We start from the raw sequence: 20,288 nt of genomic DNA on the forward strand, positions 1-20,288 counted from the left end.
TTCACCTCGGTGAGCCACCGTGTCTTCATGTGCGAGGTAAGAATGATAACAGAGCCTATCTTATAGGGTTGCTGTAAGTCAACCATACAATCCGTGTAAAGCCCTCAGCACAGAGCCAGGTGTATGGGGAACACTCGATGCTGCCTAATATTATTATTTTAATGATTACTATGACCATTATTATTATTCATTATGATGGATGATGGAGGTATCTTCCAAACCTATCACATGGTTATCATAAGGATCAGATGTTGCTGTGAATATGAAAATGCTTTGAAGAATGCCGCAAATTGCAACAGTGTTATTTTTACCCAATTTTTCCCTTGCTCAAAGACAGAGGCAGTGCGGAATAGCAGCGAGAACATGGGCTTTGCTGCCAGCCTAGTGTTCAAATCTGGCCTGAGCTATTTAACACCTGGGAGGCTTGGCCAAGTCATTAAACCTCTTCTTTTTGATTTTCTCATCTGTAAAATGGGTATAACTCTAAATCACATTCTGGATGACACTGTAAAAAAGGTGTGTCTGTTCCTTAAGCAGTGTTTAGTAAACTGTGGGTTTTGGGTGGGTGGTTGTTTTTAACCTCGCAGTGTATCATTCTTGCATGTTTTCTTTAAATTATATTCTTTTTTTTTTAAAGATTTTATTTATTTATTTGACAGAGATAGAGACAGCCAGCGAGAGAGGGAACACAAGCAGGGGGAGTGGGAGAGGAAGAAGCAGGCCCATAGTGGAGGAGCCTGACGTGGGGCTCAATCCCGTAACGCCGGGATCACGCCCTGAGCCGAAGGCAGACGCTTAACCTCTGTGCCACCCAGGCGCCCCTTTAAATTATATTCTGTATAATGAATTCCTACCCTATTTATTCAATTGTATTTGTCACTGCATCCCAACACCTGCACTGAGAGAGGCTGTACTGTGGAGGGCTAAGAGCTTTCACCTCAAAATGACTTGGACTTTAATCTTAGCTCCCACTCAGCTACATGATTTTAGGACAGTGAATTATCTCTCAAAGTACCTGGCCCCTCAACTGTAAAGTGGGAGCCATAGTTCATACTTTGTGGGGTCATTGTGTGTATTAAATGAGACAATATGAATATAGTCCTTAGAATATTGCCTGGCACGTGCACATACCAAATGCTCAGTAAAGGGTGGCTGTCATGATGGCTTGTTTTCATCATTACTGTTATCATTTTCTGTCCACACATGCCGTTCTCCTTTCAGTCTCTTGCCTGGCTCCTTGCCTCTCCCTCCTGGGTCACTGTCCCCTCCTGGAACTGCTCAATCCTGTCTTTCAAGGCCCAGTTCAACTTCTGATGCCGCAGATGATCACTCCAGACTCTACCCATTGCTTTCTCTTTTTTTCCCCCTGGAAGTCCAGAGTTCGTTTCCTGTCTGTCAGACCTGTAACACAATCTAGGAATTAATTGTTATTAAACATTTTGTATTTTCTCAATTGGACTGTAAGATTCGTGACAAGGACTATTTGTTCACCTTTTTTTAAAGATTTATTTATTTGAGAGAGAGAGAGAGCATGCGCACGTGCAGGCAGAAGTGGGAGAGAAAGAGAGGGAGAGAGTCTCAAGCAGACCCCCGCTATGCATGGAGCCTGGAGCCCCAGACGCGGTGCTCATCTTAGGACCCTGAGATCATGACCTGAGCCTAAATCAAGAGTTGGACGCTTAACTGACTGAGCCACTCAGGCGCCCCTATTTCTTCACCTTCTAATGAAATGCTCACTCTACTTTATTTGGCACTAAGACACATATTAAGTGCTTATTAATTTTTAATTGATAAACAATAACTAAAAAAGTAAACACGTAAAAGTCAATGTGAAGTCTTAAAACCAGGTGTTTCTTGATCACCTGCATAGTCTCCTTCATCGAAATGATTCAACCTTTATCCTGAGTGAAATTATTTATTCTGAAACACAGCACAGAGTAGAGAAAGGGGCAGTGGATGGAGAGTCCCCAAATCAAGGTCAGCACTGTTTGTTAAGTTAGTAAAGCGTGTCTTTACTGACACAAATGACCTTGTTTTTGTATTTCTCATTACTTCTTGGCATCTCTCTCCAATCCAACCCTTCTTCAAATCCCAGAGGACCTACTGCCCTCAGAAAACCCTCTGAGTATCTCCTGGCTTCAATTTCTGGGGAAAGTTCTCCATGCTTCAGAATTAGCCTTTTCTTTCTTCCCCACAATATTCCCTCAGTACAGTTAACAGTTAAGGAGGATAGAAGTCTGGCCAGAAAAATTATTAAAATAAAACAGGGCTATCCCTTTGTTGTGTTACCCTTCCCAAAGTCTTTTGGGGGAAGTGACATCTTAAATACAAAGCTATGAAATTCTAATGGCAGAATTTAAAGGAATGTGTTAGGAGAGTGGAAGAGACACCAATGAGTGAGATTTAAGTGTGGGAATTAGTGAAGTATTGAGGAGGTAACCTTCTTATTGCTCCTAAAATCTCCCCCTAAGGCCAATCCCATTGTGGATAATCCAGAGATGATGAAATATATTAATAACGACCATTTATTGGGCACTTACTATGTGCCAGACACTAGTCCTACATGTCTGCATGCAGTCACTCATCTATTCCTCACACTACCCTGTAAGGAAAACATTATTGTTGCACCACTGTATGAAAGAAAAAACTGAACCCTAGAGAGGTTAAGTAATTTTCCTAAGATCACATAGCCATCTGACGGCAGAGCTGGGATTCAAAGCCAGGCGATCTGATTGAGGGCCCCTCCACCCGGAAATGGCTCCGTTGAATCTTGAGTCTCCCCTTAGGAGCATTCTAGGAAATCAGAAGAGCCAACTTCATGAGAAAAACCCAGATGTCATCATCATCGTTGTCATCATCATGGCAGCAGGCAAGGTGTTGTGCCATTGTGGGCAGAGCGCTGCCTAGAATGTTGAGAAGACAAAGAGGCATCTGGCCCCACTGTGGGTCTGAACCAACCTGACCTCTGACCCCTTCACATTGCCTCAAATGCCTCCACTTCCATGAAGCAGTTTCCTTTTTTTTTAAAAAGATTTTATTTATTTATTTGACAGAGAGACAGCCAGCCAGCGACAGAGGGAACACAAGCAGGGGGAGTGGGAGAGGAAGAAGCAGGCTCCCAGCGGAGGAGCCTGATGTGGGGCTCGATCCCAGGTATCCGGGATCACGCCCTGAGCCGAGGGCAGACGCTTAAGACTGCGCCCCCCAGGCGCCCCACACAAAGCGGTTTCTGCTCATCTCACCCAGCCCCCTGTATGATGTGTCTCCTCTGATTGCCATTTTACTTTTTGCCTCTGCGCTGCCACTTATTTATTACTTTGTCTCTTGTAGTGCGGTTATTTATATACATTGTCACACAACTGAGCCTTTGCTCATTGCTGAGTCCTTTGCCTGACTGACTCCTACGCATTCTTTGAGATTCCGCTCAGGTCTTGTTGCATTCCCTGACTCTCCTGTCTGGATTAGATGCCTCTCTTCTGTGTGCCCCAAACACCTGGTATTTATCCATTTCATAGCATTTATTATAATTGATTATAAGTGTTCACTTGTCCGTATTCTTAACTAGATTGATCCCAGGTCCCAGCATGAGGGGACTTGTCTTACACTTACTTGAATCTTTGGTATCTTGCACGATGCCTGGCACTTACTGAATTCCCCCCCCCCCCCAACCACCACCACCAATGCACTTTTTTTTTTTTTTAAATAAATGAATACTCTGTATAAGTCCGATAATCTGATTAGACTTTGAGGACAAAATGGGATGCGTTGGATACCTGATTCATTGTTTTGTACCTCCCCCAAGATGCCCTGCACTTAGTAGATACTCAATAAATACAGCAACTGCTAAATGACTGCAAAGCACAGAGAAGTGTATATTTTTTCCTCAAGATATAGGGCAAGACTAGGAACTACCTTAAAAGGTAGAGAATATTAAATGTTTGCATATCCAGGCTGTGTTCTAAAATGGGTGATCTAAACACCTACTTCTGTAATGAATGAGAAAGAAAAGGACATTTTTTTCTTCTTTTTGAAGTTACTTAGCTAGTAAATTGCCGTCCAATATTCAATCAAACCCAGGTCCAGGTGATTCTAAAGCCAATATTGTTCCTTTTAAACCACACTGTTGATCTTAGGGTCAAGGGACCCTATAATATATTATAAACAGGTCTTTTAGGAAGATCTATCTGGAAGGAGCATAGAGAATTGGCTGACAAGGGGAGAGGCTGGAGGCAGGAATGACTGCTTGGGGGCTGTTACAACAGTCCCAAGTTGGGACCAGAAAACAAGAAATTGATTTAAGGGGGAATTTGTGGACACTGGTGACTGAGAAGTGACAGATAGATGGAGCTTTCGAGTCAGGATTATGCCAAAGTTTTGAACCTAAGTTAAAGACAATGAATTCAGAGGTGAGACTTAATTTTGAAAGATGGTGAGTTTATTTTTTGATATGTGAAGTTGATTGTAGATGAGCAAGCTGAGTAGATAGAAACGCAGGATTTAAGTTCAAGAGACCTAGGAAGTGTTGGTCATCTCCAAAGGGGCAATGGCTGAAGTTAGAAGAGTGAGAGAGACGTTGTAGGGAGACTTGTAGAGAGGAAGGATGAAAGAACCAAAGGCTTTGAGGAACATTGACAATTAGAAGACAAAAGAGGAATTTAAATCAATGAAGAGGACAGACTTCTAGGTATCTATCTGAAGGAAAAGAAATCACGATCCCGAAAGACACCTGCACCGCCATGCTCATCGCAGCATTATTTACAATAGCCAAGACATGGAAACAATCTAAGCGTCTGTCCATCACAGATGAATGGATTGAAAAAAATGTGGTACATACATACAGTGGTGTCTTATTCGGCTGTAAAAGAGAAGGAAATCCTGCCATTTGTAATAACACGTATGAAACTCGAGGGCATTATGCTCACTGAAATAAGTCAGAGAAAGACAAATACTATATGATCTCATTTATATGTAGAATCTAAAAAAGCCCCCAAACTTACAAGAACAGAAAAGATTGGTGGTTACCAGAGGCAGGGAGTGGAGGGTGGGGGAAATGGGTGAAGGTAGTCAAAAGGTACCAACTTTCAGTTATAAGATAAACAGGTTCTGGGAATGTAATGTACAGCATGGTGACTTAGTCAACAATACTGTATTGCATATATGAAGTTGCCAAGAGAGGAGATCGTAAAAGTTCTCATTACACATAAAAAAATTGTAACTATGCACGTTGATGGATGTTAACCGCACTTAATATGGTGTTCATTTCACAATATATACATATATCAAATCATTACATTGTGTACCTTAAACTAATACAATGTTATATGTCAATTATATCTCAATAAAATTGGGGGTGTGTGTGGGAGGGACACAAAACAGAATATCATTGTATCTTGGAGTTCAAACTATAGGAGATTCAGAAAGGAAAGGATATTCATTGGTAGGGCCATGTTGAAGAGAGAATTCTGGTAGAATGGTTGGGTTAATTACAGAGGAGGAAAGGGATTTGTGAGACTGTAGGTTACCCTTTGGATAAATTGAGAATAAAAAGAAAGGGGAGAAAAAATATTGGAGTAAGAAACATTTTACTGAGATACTAAAGCAAAGGGTAAGTAAATGGAAGACAGATAACTGGGCAAAAATCCCCTTTAGAGATGGGTCGAGATGACAAGGTAGGTCTTACAATGTAGAAGTAGTGGATAAAATTTGGAACAAATGTTGTGGGAAATGATATAGGAGGTTATGAGGATACATGAAGGGGTTGCCAAGGAAATAATAACAAAGTTCAGTTGAATTTTGGTCGGGACCCACTTTCTTTGGTTTCGAGGGTTTTTTTCTAGTAATGTCTGTCAGCGCAGGAGTGGAAACAAAAATGTAGGTACATCTCAGCATTAGGAATTTCCACTACTGGAATGATGGGTGGCCAAGGATTCCAAAAAGGCATTGTGGCAAATGAGAGCAACCTGGACGCAAACCATGGAGGTGAAGTCGATCGGCAGCTGTTGGGAAGCAGTTCCAGAGAAACTGGGTAGAGGATGACTGTGGGAAGTGGGAGGCATCCAGCATGGAAGGGAGAACCCAGGAAAAATTAAATAGGTGTGTCTGAAGGACAGCATTCCGAGAGAAATGTCTGGGAGAAGAAAATGAAATGAAGTAGTAGAAATACTTGTCCAGAATTGTTGTTTGGAAAGAGGTGAAGAGTAAAATGAAATAGTAAATTAGTGGAATTTGAAGTGCAAAAGGGACGTGGGACGATAATGACAGATGTAACGAGCTGGCATGAAGATGAAGAGATTTAGGAGAAGCGGCTGGAGCACATGGCGCACCCCCATTGTTTCTGGTTCATCCATGATGGGCTGTGGTGAAAATGGAAACCCAGGGAAGAGGATCAGCATTGATGTATCAGTCATTTAGGGCTCAGGAAATAGCAGGCTGAAAGTCACAAAGCTGGACTCTGAGAAGGCAGACAATGAGGGCAGGAGACACAACCATACAGGTTTGAGTATGAAAACAAAAGGGAAACACTGATGGTTCTTTTCTGAAGAATCTGAGTGTCACATCACAGATCTGTCCAAGCGTTCACAGAGAGGGTGCCTCTAATTCCCAGATTGTGGACAGCAGATTTGTGGTAACACAGGACGAGACCCACGCTCACATCAAAGCGCCAATGCCCCCAGGAGGAGCTGCTGGGAAGGAAGGAGGTGGGAATATTGATTTCTTCCTCACAAAAGAGACCCTTAGCCCTAAATTTTCCCAGTAGGGATGAAGCTCTAAGACTCCCCATTGGCTTAAATGGACCCGTGAAAGCTGGGATAGGGAAATGTGTTTCTTCTTCATGGGCAGTCTAAAGAAAACATTGTTTCCTGGCTATTTTCTTACAGCATTGGGCAGGAGCACTGTGGAGGTCAAGACACCGTTCCATCCTAACCCTTCATTTGCAGTCACAAATGACTCTCTTGGTGGTTTTCCTTTGGGGTTGAAACTTGCCTGTTTTGGTTTGGACAATGAGGTAGATGAATTGGTAAGAAACAGTATAAGCAGCAGGAAATTGTGGACAAACCGAGGGCTTTGACCAGGGCAAGAATTCGGTAGGGCCTCTTACAGCTCTAGCACCAGCTGGCTGAGTGGGCTCAACCTTTCTGAGTCTTACTTTCATCATCCCAAGGGTAGAACTTCATGTTCTCTTCTACAATGATAAGTATTAGTGGGAATGAACAACCCACAGGTTAGAACAGTGCTAAAGAGTGCTGGACTTAAATTCTACTCCCTAAAAATGGGCATAAGCTCGGCAAGTCATTAAACCAGTGTGTCTTAGAATTCTCCTCTGTAAAATAAGAGGGCGTTCCTTCCAACCCTAAAATTTGGGGTAAGTTTATCAAGAGCTGAGGAAACAGAAACATTTTGAAAACGGAATTTACCGGTAAAGAAAATTGGAGGCAAACTTAAATAAAAGATACTGTGATTAGTTGAAGAACTAAGAAGCCAAATTTATGCCATCCATGTTTGCACCACAGTGAGTGCCTCTCATCAGTATGAGAAGCAAATTTCGAAAAGAAAAAAAAATCAAATCCAGGTCTCCTTAGCGTCAAAAGCCTTTATTTTTAACAATGTTACCATTTGGATTAAAAATGATTTCTCTTAGAATTTCTAGAGTAGCAGAAATAGTTTGAAGCGTTTATTTATAGGATGTTTTTAAAAATGATTTCATCATTATCCATTAGTATTATGTATAGACAGCATGCTAGATCTCTCTACAGCAAAACAGAATTCTTTCTCAAGTGAGATGGAAATGAATGGAAGTTAGAAAAGTCAGAAGACAAAATTCTAGTAAAATTAACTATTTGATAGAATAAATATTTTAAAATGTAGTTCTATCCCATGTGCAAACGTAGCTAAATTAACATTACTATGGAGACTCTAGCCTTTAGATTTCATGACTTCTATCTAGTACACGTGATTCTCAGTATTATTGCTCCTTTACCCTAGTGTTCCACGTTTAGTATTCATTTACATTTTTCTTCTGGTTCAGGAAATAATTTTGAATTTTGACACATATAGTGGAGGGTGTAATGCCTAGTAAAATGGTTAAGACTTTTTTGTATGTATATTGTTATAATGAGCTTGTCTTTGAGCTTTGTAAGTAGAAGTGATCCACTCCACTCGGGAGCTTATTTTAGTAGTGGTTTTCTCTTATAGGTACACTCTGTAAATCCCTTCTTTCCACCTACATCTGCAATCACAGATGTTTCTTGCATATTCCTGGGTTTAGCTGTCTTTCCCTACATGCATACCTTACTTTTTCCTCTGGCCTTTTTTTACAGAGGTTCTCACCTATTGCCAAAACTTGACAAAAAAAGAATTTTTAAAATTTTTAAAAATCTTTTTAAAAAAGATTTTATGTATTTACATGACAGAGAGAGAGAGCACAAGCAGGGGGAGCGGTGGGCACAGGGAGAGAGAAAAACAGGTTTCCCGGGGAGCGGGGAGCCTGCCTTGGGGCTCGATCCCAGATCCCTGGGATCAGGATCTGAGCCAAAAGCAGATGTTTAACTGACTGAGCCACACCGGGGCGCCCCCAACAAAAAAGCATTTTAATTATTTCCCATTTGGAATCCTTCAATTGATCTTAGACTTATATTGTTTGTATATACTATCATGTTTTTTCTTTATTTATATCCTCAGTCATAATGGGAGACAAAGAGAAAACATCTTGATATGAAAAAACAGTTTTTCATAAGATCTAGGCTGGGGAGACATGGTATAGACACACGTGGTCACTCAAGAATTTTAAATGGTTTGGAAAGCTTTATCTTTCACGGTTTTCCAGCACCATCCTTTACAACCAGCACTATTAGTTAAAAGATTGCCCCAAGGAAGGTTTCCTATTTTATAGACGGGGAACTGACACAGAATCAAGTATCCTGGTTAAAACTATGGGTGGTAGAAGCAAAAGCAGAAGAAAATTTACCTACTTCTTTTGGCCATGTTGTCTCTACCTTCAGGGAGAATACGCAGTACATTATAAAATAGGCAGTCTTCACTTAACTGATTCAGAAAGGCTGTGGGCCAGTGCTCCTAGTTGCAGAAGCATCTAAGATCAAGACTCTACAAAGCACAAATACAGAGATGTAACAACAGTGTGTTCTGGGGAGGACTGTGAGTAGACAGGTCTGTAATAACAGTTGGTCACGGCAGCAACAAGGGCCACAAAGATAAAACAGGAGTAGCCCGAATCTGAGCTTTATTCAGCAACGTGCGCTCACCAGGATGCCGTCATTTTTCCTTCTGAGAAAAAGTGCGATCTAATGGGTTACCTTCTCACTTCACAGGGGACGCTGCCGGGATGCCTGGGCTTCGAGCTCTCCAAAGCACAGGCCTCCCGAAAAATCAAGGGAGCGATAGATACTTCGATTAAAAATTGGCCGTGAAGCCATCTGAGGATCTGGGCAGAAGGTCCTCTTGGGTACTAGGTAGCGATGCGTGAGCGGGGCTGGGCTGGGCCCGACGTGGAAGGAGAGACCCTGCAACAGCCTCCGCGTCCGCAGGACCCTGGCGAGAATCGGCTTTGGAGAGGGTGGAGAAGAGTGCAACCCTGAGAGGGGCCTGCTCCCTTGGGAGGGGAGAAAGCCGGCCACCGCAAGCGCGGTGCACAGATTGACGGGTGAAGACTGGGGACCGGAGAGGGGATGGGGCAGGGTGGTGGTATCTTGGAGGCGTGAGGGGGTGGCCTTAAACACTGAGGACTAGGCCGGGACCAGGGCAGCAGTAAAGTGTGAGAGAAAGACCCCTTCCTTTGGCAGCTTCCAATTCGTTTCTGTCAAAGATGGCCAAATTCCACGCTGCCCTGCCCCCCTCCGCGCTTTTTACTGGTCCCCTCGGGTTGCTCCCCAGTGCTGCGGCAGGCGGTGGGGAGGTCCGGGTGAGTGTGCGCGCCGGGAGGAAGGTGCGGGAAAGAAGAGACCCTCCCTGGCCGCAACTCCCACCCCGCCGGCCCTTTGGGAGGTTCTTTTAGTTGAGAAAGAGAGCTCTGCCGCTTTAAGGTGGGGAGTAGGCGTCACCTCTGGCCGGGTGACGAACTGGGGCGGGGAACGCGTGGGCGTGTCCATGCAAAGCAGGAGGTGGTACTGGCGGTGGGCGGTCCCATAGTAAAATATCGGAGGGAGGGGCGGGGTCAAGGAGGAGAGGCTACTTGGTGGGCGGGGCGCCGGGGGCGGTACCTATCCGGGAAGGCAGGGGAGGGGGAGGAGGAAGCGGCTGGGTTGGTACCATTGCGCGCGTTCCGGGAGGGGGGACGAATGACATTCCCTTGGAGGGGGGCGGGCCCTTCCCGGCGGCGGGCCCAGCGCCGAGGCGGGGAGGGGCAGTCCCTATTCCCCCGCCGGGCGGGACGCCGGGGCCGGGGGAGGGGGCACTTCTCCGCTCGCGTCCGAGGCGGGGCCGGCGGTACCTTTCGTGGCGCGGTGCGGCTGGGGGAGGGCCGAGGGGAGGGGGAAGGGGCGGGACCGGGGGGGGGAGCCGGAAAGGGGGAGGCGCCGGCGGACAATGGAGCCTATGTGTGCCTGCGGGAGTGGGACGGCGCCGCCGCCGCTGCTGCCGCCGCCGGGGGGAGACGCTGCGCCGCCGCTGCCGCTGGCCCCGGCTCCGGCCCCCCGGGGCTGAGAGCCGCCCCGGACCGAAGCCCCCTCCCCTACTCCGCTCCTACTCTCCCCTCCCCCACTCCCGCCTCGGGGGTAAGTGGCACCTCGCGGGGGGGGGGAGGGGGAGGGGAAGGGCCGGAGCCGGGGGGTGGGGGGGCCGGGTCCGCGTCCGCGTGTTTTGAGCCGGTTTGGGGGCAGGGATAGCCACAGCCGCGGAGAGCCGGGGGGGGGGGTAGGGGAGAAAAGGGGCGGGGGTCGAGGTTGCGGATGTAGTGAGTTGAGTCTGGAGAAACCTGTGGGGGAGGAGGGGGGCGTCTTTTGCCCACCGCTCTCTGAGCGGTGGGCAGAGACCGCGGCATCTCTCGATTTTTTAGAGGTTGGGTCCCAAGCAGTGCTCGGAGGGGCTAAATGAGGAGATGGGACGGTCCCAAGGTCTTGGGATGAAGGGGCTTTGGAGGGGCGAGATGGAGAGCTAAATAAGGGCATTCGGGTTGAGTTTGGTGGGGTCTGTAAGATCCCGGCGGTGGATAGAGAGGTAAAGAGGACTTTGCAGGCCAGTGACTTGTTGAAGGGTGAGGGGAAGTGAAAGCTAAGAAGCGTGTATGAGTAGTAAAGGGCTCCAGTAGGTGAGGTGGTGATGTCTAGGTCACTGAGTCATTGTGGGGGTCGTGGACACATCAGTGATTTCCAAAGTGGAACCCTGGTCTTGACCTTTGAAAGTTGCAAAGACTATTAAGATGTCAGTGGTTAGTGTTGGGTGAGCCTGGTGAAATGGAGATATCCTAAGGAAAACAACAGCAGGGTTGGTTATTATGTTCAGAGGGAAGGGCCAGAGGCCTGTAATATTGTCGCTGGGGGCCTTACCTGAAGGCTTCCAAGCCTGAAGGAGGAGGCCTCAAATCTTTCCTCCAGGGGCCCTGGTCTGTGCTAGAGAGGAGGGACTTAGAGCCTAAATTGCAGTCCCGTTGGGAACTGATAAAGTTAGTAGACAAGGCAGAGAAATGGACGTAAAGTATCTCTTGGTGGAGAGACTCTAAGATGGGATGGAATTGGTGTGAAGTGAGGCTTTGGTTAAGGCAAACATGGGTAGATCCCTGGTAGTGACTTTAGTGGGAAAGTGATTTAGTGGCTGTGTAAAGATACTCATTTGTGTCAGTGATGTGTGGTGAGTTACTAGCATTTGAAATATACAGGAATTAAGTGTTCATTCTTAGACCGGAGATGTGGACTCTTGTGCACAGAGCACAAGTGCACAAAATGATGAATCGGAAGTAGGTAGGAAGGATGAATAGTAAAAGAGTTGAGAGATGGGGGTTGGGAGGGCAAAAGGATACGGGTGAGTAACAGTCATGTGTGGGTTAAGAACCTTTGACTCTTCGTGGAGATTCTGCAACATGATCGCCCTGTTGATTTTGGTTTTTGTCTTGATACTAGTGATTTGGGAAATTTTAGCAAGGAATTAAAGTTACTGTGAATAATGTTTTGGTCCTAAGTACAAATTTAAGAAAGACATCCTTACTAACTATTGAAGAAAGACTCAAGCTATTGAAGACAGAGATGAGTTAATAAAAGGAGAAGTTAGATGGTGTAAGGATGCTTTGAAGAATGAGGATTCCTCTAATTCGTGGTCTGAATAAGAAGAGAAAATTTAAGGCAAAGTTGGGGCAGGGGTAACATTTCATAGTTTTAGGACCGAGGATCTAATGGTATTGAACCATTACAATATCATTTTGTAGTAACAGTGTTGAAAGTAAGATGATAATAGTTCCACAGGATATGGTAGGTATCCCCAGGATACGGTAGGTATCCCCATTTAGTAGGAAGTTGACTAAAAGACGAAGGAACAATTCCACACTGTTCTCCTTAGAAGGCAAGTTGTATGTAGCATGGCTTTTGAGCTCAGGATTCCTGACCTGGATTTTTAGATGACTAGCATAGGTGAAAAAGTACTTATGTATATTGGAATTTATTCTATGGGATATTTGCCCCATTGCGTTCAGAAGTATCTGCTTTTGTGAATCAAAAGAAAATGCTTTCTGGTTTATATGGGGTAAAAAAAAAAAAAAGTACAGAGGTTTCACAAGCATTATAATCAACTAAATATTTGATCATGGTGACTTGGTATGGGGGTTAGAGCCTTGAACTTGAAATCAGGAAACTGGTTCTCCCATTGACTTATGGGACTTTGAACGAATCTTTCATATTTATTCTCCAGTTCCCTGTTTATGAAGTGGTGATACCAGTGCCCTGGACACTCATAACCCATTGCAGTGCTTAATAAGTGAATGTCTATCTGCAAAGTGCTTTGAACACTTCTGAGAATGAGAGATGATGTTGCCCAACTTTTTCCTCACTTCTAAAGGATTACTCTCTCTCAGGAACAGACCAAATTCAGCCTTTGTAACAATTATGGCAGCACTGTTGATCAAGGAACAAAAAGGAGCACCTTCTACATCTGTCTTCTTCTATTGTGTGGGTCTTGGTTTTCTACTGATTTTGAAAGGTGATACCTCTTCCCCATTTAGTAGGAAGTTAGCCATAGTGATGACAATTGTTGGAATGTAAGAAAAGGTCCCCGTGGAAGAGTAGAAATATACATGCTGTGAATGCTCACCTAGGCTGATGCCCATCCTAAATTTGAGTGACCTTGAACGTGTTACTTGGCTTCGTGGTGGCTTAATTTTCCTCCAACTATGAAGTAATATTGGCGGAATAACTTACTTGTCTGTCTGCTTTGGTGACTATGATGTTAGAATTTATAGGAACTTCATTTGTTCTAGAACAACTTTATTTGTTCTTAACCCCCTATGTCCTACATACCCCTTTGGCGACCTCATGAAGTGTAGGACCTCTTTCGAGAATTGTGTTTTTAAAATGCATAAAATAAAACACGTAGACTTACAAGTGACATGGAAACAGTTAGCAAAATGTTAAACAATTATGATACAGTAATTTCTATGCTGCTTTCTAACACATTAAATAACAGAGTGTAGCTGCGGATCTCACCATACTGTAATTTTGAAGTAGGGATGAGTGTAAATATTGTGTTGGGATATCTGCAGCAAGTGTAATGCCATGTGAAAGTGGCCTGTGGTTTGTTTTGGTGACAGTCACAGGATTGCTAATACTACCTACCACTGCTTGTTCCCTCCCTTCACAATTGAAGGCAGTGCTAACTTTCGCTAGAGGTGAGTGAGTACAGATGAAGATGGAAGTTCTCCCCAGTAGGGTCACAGCTGCCACTAAGTCTCTCCACAGACCCCATGTGAGCCAGTGTGCCCACGTCAAGAAATCCTGCTCTAGACCAACTGATTTTTGAAAGTTAAATTATCTTATGGCCACTTGCATTTTACGCTTTGCAATATTTTTTCAGCATCTCTGTCATGCTGAATACAAGGGCATAAAGAAGATATGAAATAAAAGTTCATTTTGCTACCTCTTTGTGACTGTTCTTGGTTGTGGAGAAAGTTAGAAACTGATTAGCACAAGGGTTTTGTGTCTGGTGGTTTTGCTTTTCTAATAAACAGCCCCGGCTTCAATGGGATGGATTTGGGCTGCACTGCTCCATCTTCTTGCATTTTGAGTTTTAGTGGTTTTGCCTTCCTTCCCCATTTTGACCTAATTATTTTCTCACTGCTCCTTCCAAATACTGTTTTGGCCACAGAGCATTGGAGAATGGGTGGTTTTCTTTGCGATCGGTGTGAATTGGGATATGAACTTCTCTATTCTTCTCATCCCTGTAGGACTGAATGTGGGGCTAGCTGGTGTCACTCCACTTTGACCTAAAAATTCCCTTCTGTTCGGGAGGCAGAGATCATTCTTGGAAAAGTTCTTCTGTGTCCCAATGTAGAAGAGAGAGCAGAGTGGACATCTCGAAAGGTAAAGAACCTGATGACGAACATAGGACTTCTGTGATTCAATCTGAGTATTTTGGATTTTTGTTTATGCTTCTGTAGGGTCTCTTGTAAGTTAAAATGATATTTGTTCATTATTGTAGCAGTTCCCAAGGCACAGATCATCAAGGTAAATGCAAGTCAAAAGTGTAAGCGTAGTTACCTTCCATTTTTCCATGTGAGCAGGGACTTCCACAATAGCTCACCTCACGGGAAAGGCAGGTGGGAAACAGCTATTTAGCATGTCTTCATAGGTTTGTGTAAATGCGAGGCAAGGATAGCAAAACTTAAGCTCCAAGCTCGTTATAATCCCTGGATCACCCAGCATTGCTTGAGTTTCTCCTGGGTGTTGGGTGCTGAGATGATGACCCTCTCCCCAGGGGGCTCTCTGTCTCCACATAACAGGGAAACAGTTTTTTAAGTGTTATAATAGCATTGTGACTATAATGCTATAAGGGCCCCAGAGGACATTCCTAGGGACAGTTAGAGATCAAGGAGAATTTGACAAAGAAGAGACATTTGTGCTGAAATTTTACTTTGGGTGGCCATTATTCTAAATGATAGAAATTCATTTTTGAATGCTTAACTTTTGTCAAGCCTCTTTAGTTTCATATAAGTTACTTGCTTGCCTAAGGTTTGTTAGCCTGAAGGACAGTAGAGGCGTTCTGACCCTTCGCGTATGAAAACATACTCGAGTATTTTGTATGGACCGAGGTTTTCTGTGCACGCGCATGTGCGTTGTATAGTTTTCTTTCCTCCACACGTTGGGGAAAGATTGGCTCTTCCTATTGTGTACTTTTGCTGAGAGGAAGCCTATTAGGAGTTGGCATGCCAGAAGTTAAGAATGAGCTCGGAATGGAATCCCGCGGCCTTTTAGTTTCACATTCTAAGTCTGATACTCTGCCTTTTATGGAGTAGTGGTCATAGCATAGAAATGAACTTTGTTAAACATGGCATAGTTGTAATAAATTGACTCCTTAGAGCAGGAAAGTGGGAAAGGATCATTGAAGGAATTGAACTTGGAACTGAGAGGTGATTCTGAGCTTAGTCAGATTAATCTGTGAGTTTATTTACAACTTTGTGGCAACCTTATAGAGTCTCCTTTGAAAGCTTCTGAAATAATTTGGCCTTAGGACAATCTGGAACTTGGTTCTGCCTTGCAATTTCAAAACTATAAAATCTGGGCAAAGGGGGAGGCTCAGGGTTATAATTCTGTTTTACGAGGACTAATGCCAGAAATTGTCCTGCTTGACCAGTAGCTTGTTTTATTGACTTATCCAGCCCTGTTCAGTATGGCGGTTTGCACACAGTAGGCGCTCAGTCACAGGAAATCATTTGGTCAGGTCGTTCAGCCCCACGTTGTCCCAAAAGCCTGTGAAAATACCTTTCCTTGTTGAATGCCTGCCGTGTAGAGTGATGGTTCAGAGTAGGGAGGACTGTGACTGAGCTCGCTCCGTGAATTCAACAGCACGTCTACAGTTTTGTCTCTTGCTCCTTCCCAGTCAGCTCCAATTCCCTGTGCTAACGAGGAATGGGCAGAAGCAAAAATGTAAGGGCTTTTTTTTCCTACTAAATGCCCGGAACTTTAGAAAGTAGAAACATTGATTTTACTTGCCCTTAGTATTTCCCAGTCTCTGAAAATAAAATGTGCAGTTGGGGAGGAAGGAAAGTCACAGGGGTCTTGAGATGTCTACGGATTGGATAATATACTCTTTAAAAATTGGAAGTTGATTCCCTTTACATGGGAGATGACAACTGCCTCTTAATCTAGCATTCGAGAATACATAGGAAATCTGGTCTTTTCTTAAGATATTCAGTAACAAGATGTATAGTTGATTTTTTTTTTTAATCCATTTAGAAGTTTTTCTTCTTTATCCTCATCCAGGTGAGGGCACCTTTGAGAAAGGGGTTCCCGGACTCCTCCAACTCCTCACCTCCAGGATGAGCACTGCAGTATCGTGACCCTTGGGGTTTTGGTGAGTAGCCTGATGGATCGTAGCACTAGAGAGCCTGGCTGGCTTAGAAAGATGATCTTGGGGAAAAGCTTCCACTTTTATTCAAGAGATATTTTTTGAGCAAATACCACGTGCCAGGTGCTATAGTAAGTGCTGGGAATACAGGGATGAACAAATCACTCTTGGAACCTGCCTTCCCTTTCTGAGGAAGGAATGCTGAAGCCAGGATTTTACTGATTCAAGCTCAAAATGCAGGGTTGGGGTGAGGAGAGACTTCTCAAGAATGACGCCCGTGTTTGTGGCATGAGCAACTGCGTGCCATTTACTACGGTGTGGAAGACTGAAGGACAAATACTTTGGGGAGGGAGTCTGTCTGGAGATGAAGAATTCCTCTCCCGTCTTGTCGAGTTTGAGACATCCAGGGAGATGTCAAGGTGCCATTTGTGTGTGCAGGTCCACAGGGCAAAAGCTGAGCTGGGAATGGGAAACTGGGAGTTGTTGGCATGGAGGCAGCTTACAGGATGAGAAGAGAAGAGGCCCCAGGGTAGAGTCCCCAGGACTTCTGAGTTGTAGAGATTGAATAGAGAAGGAGCCAGCACAGGGGGCAGACAGAGAGTGACTAGAGAGGTGGGAGGAAATCTAGGAAAGTGTGGCACCATGGAAACCAAAAGAGGAGAGTTTCAAGAAGGAAGCAATCATCTGGCAGACTAAGAGATGGAGTAAGATGAGGTTAGAACAGTGGCCAGTGGTGACTTTAACCAAAATAGTGGTTTCTGTGATCCGGGTGGGGGTGGGGGTGGAAGTGGGTTTAAAATGGTGGAAGAGTGAGCGGCAAGTAAGGAAGTGAAGAGCCTGTGTCTTGTCAATTCTGAAGAAATTTGCCCCCGAAAGGGAATAATAACATGCTGGAGCTGGGCTTTGTTTTCCTGTAATTTTTTTGTTTTTTTCTCAATGCTGGCAGAGACTACCCCAGGTCTGAGTGGTGATTGGAAATATGCAGGAAATGGCAGGGAAGGCCAAAGGAGAGAGTGAGAGCTCTCAGAAAGCTAGAAGGGATGGGGCCTGGACCACCCGTGGTGGGACTGACCTTTGGGGAAAAGTGGGTTGTTTTGTCTGTTTCAGTAACAGAGAAGAAGGAGGGGACGGGTACTATGAAAATAGGTTTGCAGATTTGGTGGTGAGCATGTCCCGTCCTGCCTGGTGACTTCTCTTCTTGTTGAGTCCTGGGCAAGACCATGCACTGAGAGAGGGGAGGGCGGGAAGGAAGGGGACAGTTGGAGATGAGCAAGATATGAAATGACATTCGGCAGCAGAAGCAAGCGAGCTGGCTAGAGAATGGTAGTCATCCTGGTAGAAGTTCGCCCGCGCGCTGATGTGGGCTGCTAAGCACTTTATTCCGTGCACTGGCTCCCCTTGCCCACCAAGTCCCCATCTGGACAGGCACCAGAGTGGCGAAGAGCACAGCCGGGGTGCCTGGCCCCGCGTCAGCTCTCCCATGTCCTGGGGTATGGCTACCTCAGGGATGACCCACCTTGCTCGGGCGAACGGCTAAACATTTCAGAGGCTCAGTTTCCTCATCTCTCAAGTAGGGAGAGTAGGAGTACCTGGCTCCTGGCGCTGTGGTCAGTGAGTTTAGTATGTAGGGACAGTGCTTAAAAGAGTGCCTGACACCTAGTTAGGAAGAATTTTAAATTGTATCTAAGAAGAAAAGGGAGAAACATTGAATAAATAGATCTTAAAATTAGGAGCTTTCTTTATAGGGCAGGAAAAAAATCGGTGTGTGGCTGTAATGAAGCATCTTCTGGGGAAGAGCTTTTCCAGTTCTTAAGGTAAACAGTTGAGCAGCACCCTGCAAGTGTAGACGCAAAGAGCCTGATTTCAGTCTCTGGAACTATGTAAGACGCTTGGAGGATTTTCTTTGCTCGTCCAAGGCTAAGGCTAGGGTGACTTGCTTCAACAACTCCCCTAGATCAGGGGTTGAAAACCCTGGCTTTTGTTCCCCAGTTCTCAGTGAGGCCACATGCTTGTCTCGGCCTCCTGTGCTGTCTCTCCACCCATAAAGTCATGGTAAGGAGGTGGCTGCGAGGAGGGCAAACCTGGGAGAAGCCACGCCCACCGTTGCTGTGCGCTCCGCTGCTGCTGCTCGTTTGCACAGTGCCTGTTGATCAAGCCGGAGCAACTCGCGAGAACAAGAGACTGTCTGTAGGAGTTCTTTGAAATCAAAGTGTTGTATGCTCACAGGATTACTAGAAATAATCATTGCTACCGGCTCATCAGAAATGCCTGGCGGATTGAGGCGATTTGATAGTTGTAATATGTTCAGAGTTCCTTTGGAAAAAGAGTGCAACACAATGCCAGGTGTTTCTGTTCTGGGAGAAGCTGGGTAAGTCACAGAGGGTCCAACCACATCTGAGTGCATCATGCTGACTATTATAGACAAGCCAAAGAACTTTAAAACAAGATTCTTGTCTTCAAAGAACATAGCCTTCGTTGGGAGATAAAACATACACATAGAACTTTACTCAGTATGACGTATGATTGAGTGCTAGGATGCGTGATGCAGGCAGAAAGTACCAGAAGTTACAGAAGGGGACTACCTACGTGGTAACTGCTTTTCTGTTCCCGAGGTAAATGTTTTCTGATGGCTTTGTCCATGCACGATTCATTTGCTACTTCTCTTTTACCAGTGATTCTTGATGTGTAGCGAGAGGTTACAAAATGGTTTATGATCACGCATGTCAAACTTGACAACCACGATCAATTTTATAGTTTAAACTGAAAAAAAAAAAAAAAAGGTAAAGGTGGTGGGGGATAAAAATACAACTTTAAATGTAATCAAGACCAAATGATTTTTAGGATGTTTTCGCCTAAGGTCGGCATAGAAACATTCCATAACGTTTTATTCTAGTTCTTTTTCCTGACTTTGTCACTTAAAAAGAAAAAAAACATAAGCGGTGAACTGAGAACTTCCATAAATTCCTTTCAGTGTCTCAGGTAAACTAGCTGCTACTGTTGCAAATTTCCAAATGAAGAAATAAGCATTTAACACTTGACAGTGATCCTATTCGGTGCCAAAACCTGGAATAGAGCTCTCAGCCACGAATCCTCCATCTTGTCTCCTCCTCCTTCGGTCCTGTATCCCAGTGGCAAGATAGCAGAAGGTGAAGAGGGACTTGAGGGGACAGTGGTTACCAGAAAACCATGTTGGACCTATCCTGGAAGGAGAAGGGACTGAAAGTGTCTCTTGGTTTTCCCTGAACTAGTCTGGGCTTCCTTAAGGAAAAGGCTTTCTCATTTGTTCTCTGGCTAGGTTTGGGAATATTTTCTTGACCTTTATGCTTCAAATTAGCCTTGCAAATTGGCTCAGAAAACATCTTAGCTTTCAAAGATGTTCTTTTACCTTGAGCATTATGGATCATTCCCATGCTCACCCATGCCTGGGGTCCCTGTCATTGAACAGTGAGAACGCAAGACACATTCTTGGCATAATTTAATAGAAAGATCATGGAAGTCAGGGGGCAGAACTGATTGTACTTGGTGTTGGCTCAGTAGCTGACGTCAGAAGTCCCTCCTCCAGTGGCTCTCCACCGCAAAGGCCTGAGAATATAAACATAGGTTAATTTGTTTCGTGGTTTGGAATTGGGATGGGTTAGTTACATCTCAGTGCCATTGTCTGCCATCCAAGGCTAAACACCACATAGTTGCCCTGGATTTGGAGTACCCTGTGGGTTCCAAGCATTGTTTTGAGAAAAGAAAAACCCAAGTGTTTGACGGGTTTGTATTTGGAGGTAGAGAAATGTAAGGGA

At 44.7% G+C, this 20,288-nt stretch overlaps 2 protein-coding genes across 3 annotated transcripts in view; one reads left to right on the forward strand and one right to left on the reverse strand.

Moving 5' to 3' along the window:
- The window catches only part of LOC148109226 (uncharacterized), a 68,299-nt gene that overhangs the window by 47,502 nt on the left and 509 nt on the right, over positions 1-20,288 (forward strand). The window contains exons 1-3 of one of the 2 annotated variants that reach the window (XM_087866226.1): positions 10,581-10,727; positions 14,378-14,513; positions 16,413-16,503. The gene's annotated coding sequence lies outside the window, so the exon portion shown is untranslated. Of the gene's footprint in view, positions 1-10,580; positions 10,728-14,377; positions 14,514-16,412; positions 16,504-20,288 lie in introns of those variants that run through there. The other variant, XM_087866225.1, reaches the window with a different exon arrangement.
- ACP6 (acid phosphatase 6, lysophosphatidic) overlaps positions 19,986-20,288 on the reverse strand; it is a 60,953-nt gene continuing 60,650 nt past the window's right edge. Inside the window, exon 10 of the mRNA XM_087866224.1 lies at positions 19,986-20,079. Coding sequence (XP_087722350.1) covers positions 20,041-20,079 — 39 coding nt within the window. The 3' untranslated portion in view covers positions 19,986-20,040. The remainder of the gene's footprint in view (positions 20,080-20,288) is intronic.

This window comes from Ursus americanus, chromosome 12 (genome assembly GCF_024610735.1).
Source record: "Ursus americanus isolate L20-20 chromosome 12, mUrsAme1.1.p, whole genome shotgun sequence".
Classification (NCBI taxonomy): domain Eukaryota; kingdom Metazoa; phylum Chordata; class Mammalia; order Carnivora; family Ursidae; genus Ursus; species Ursus americanus.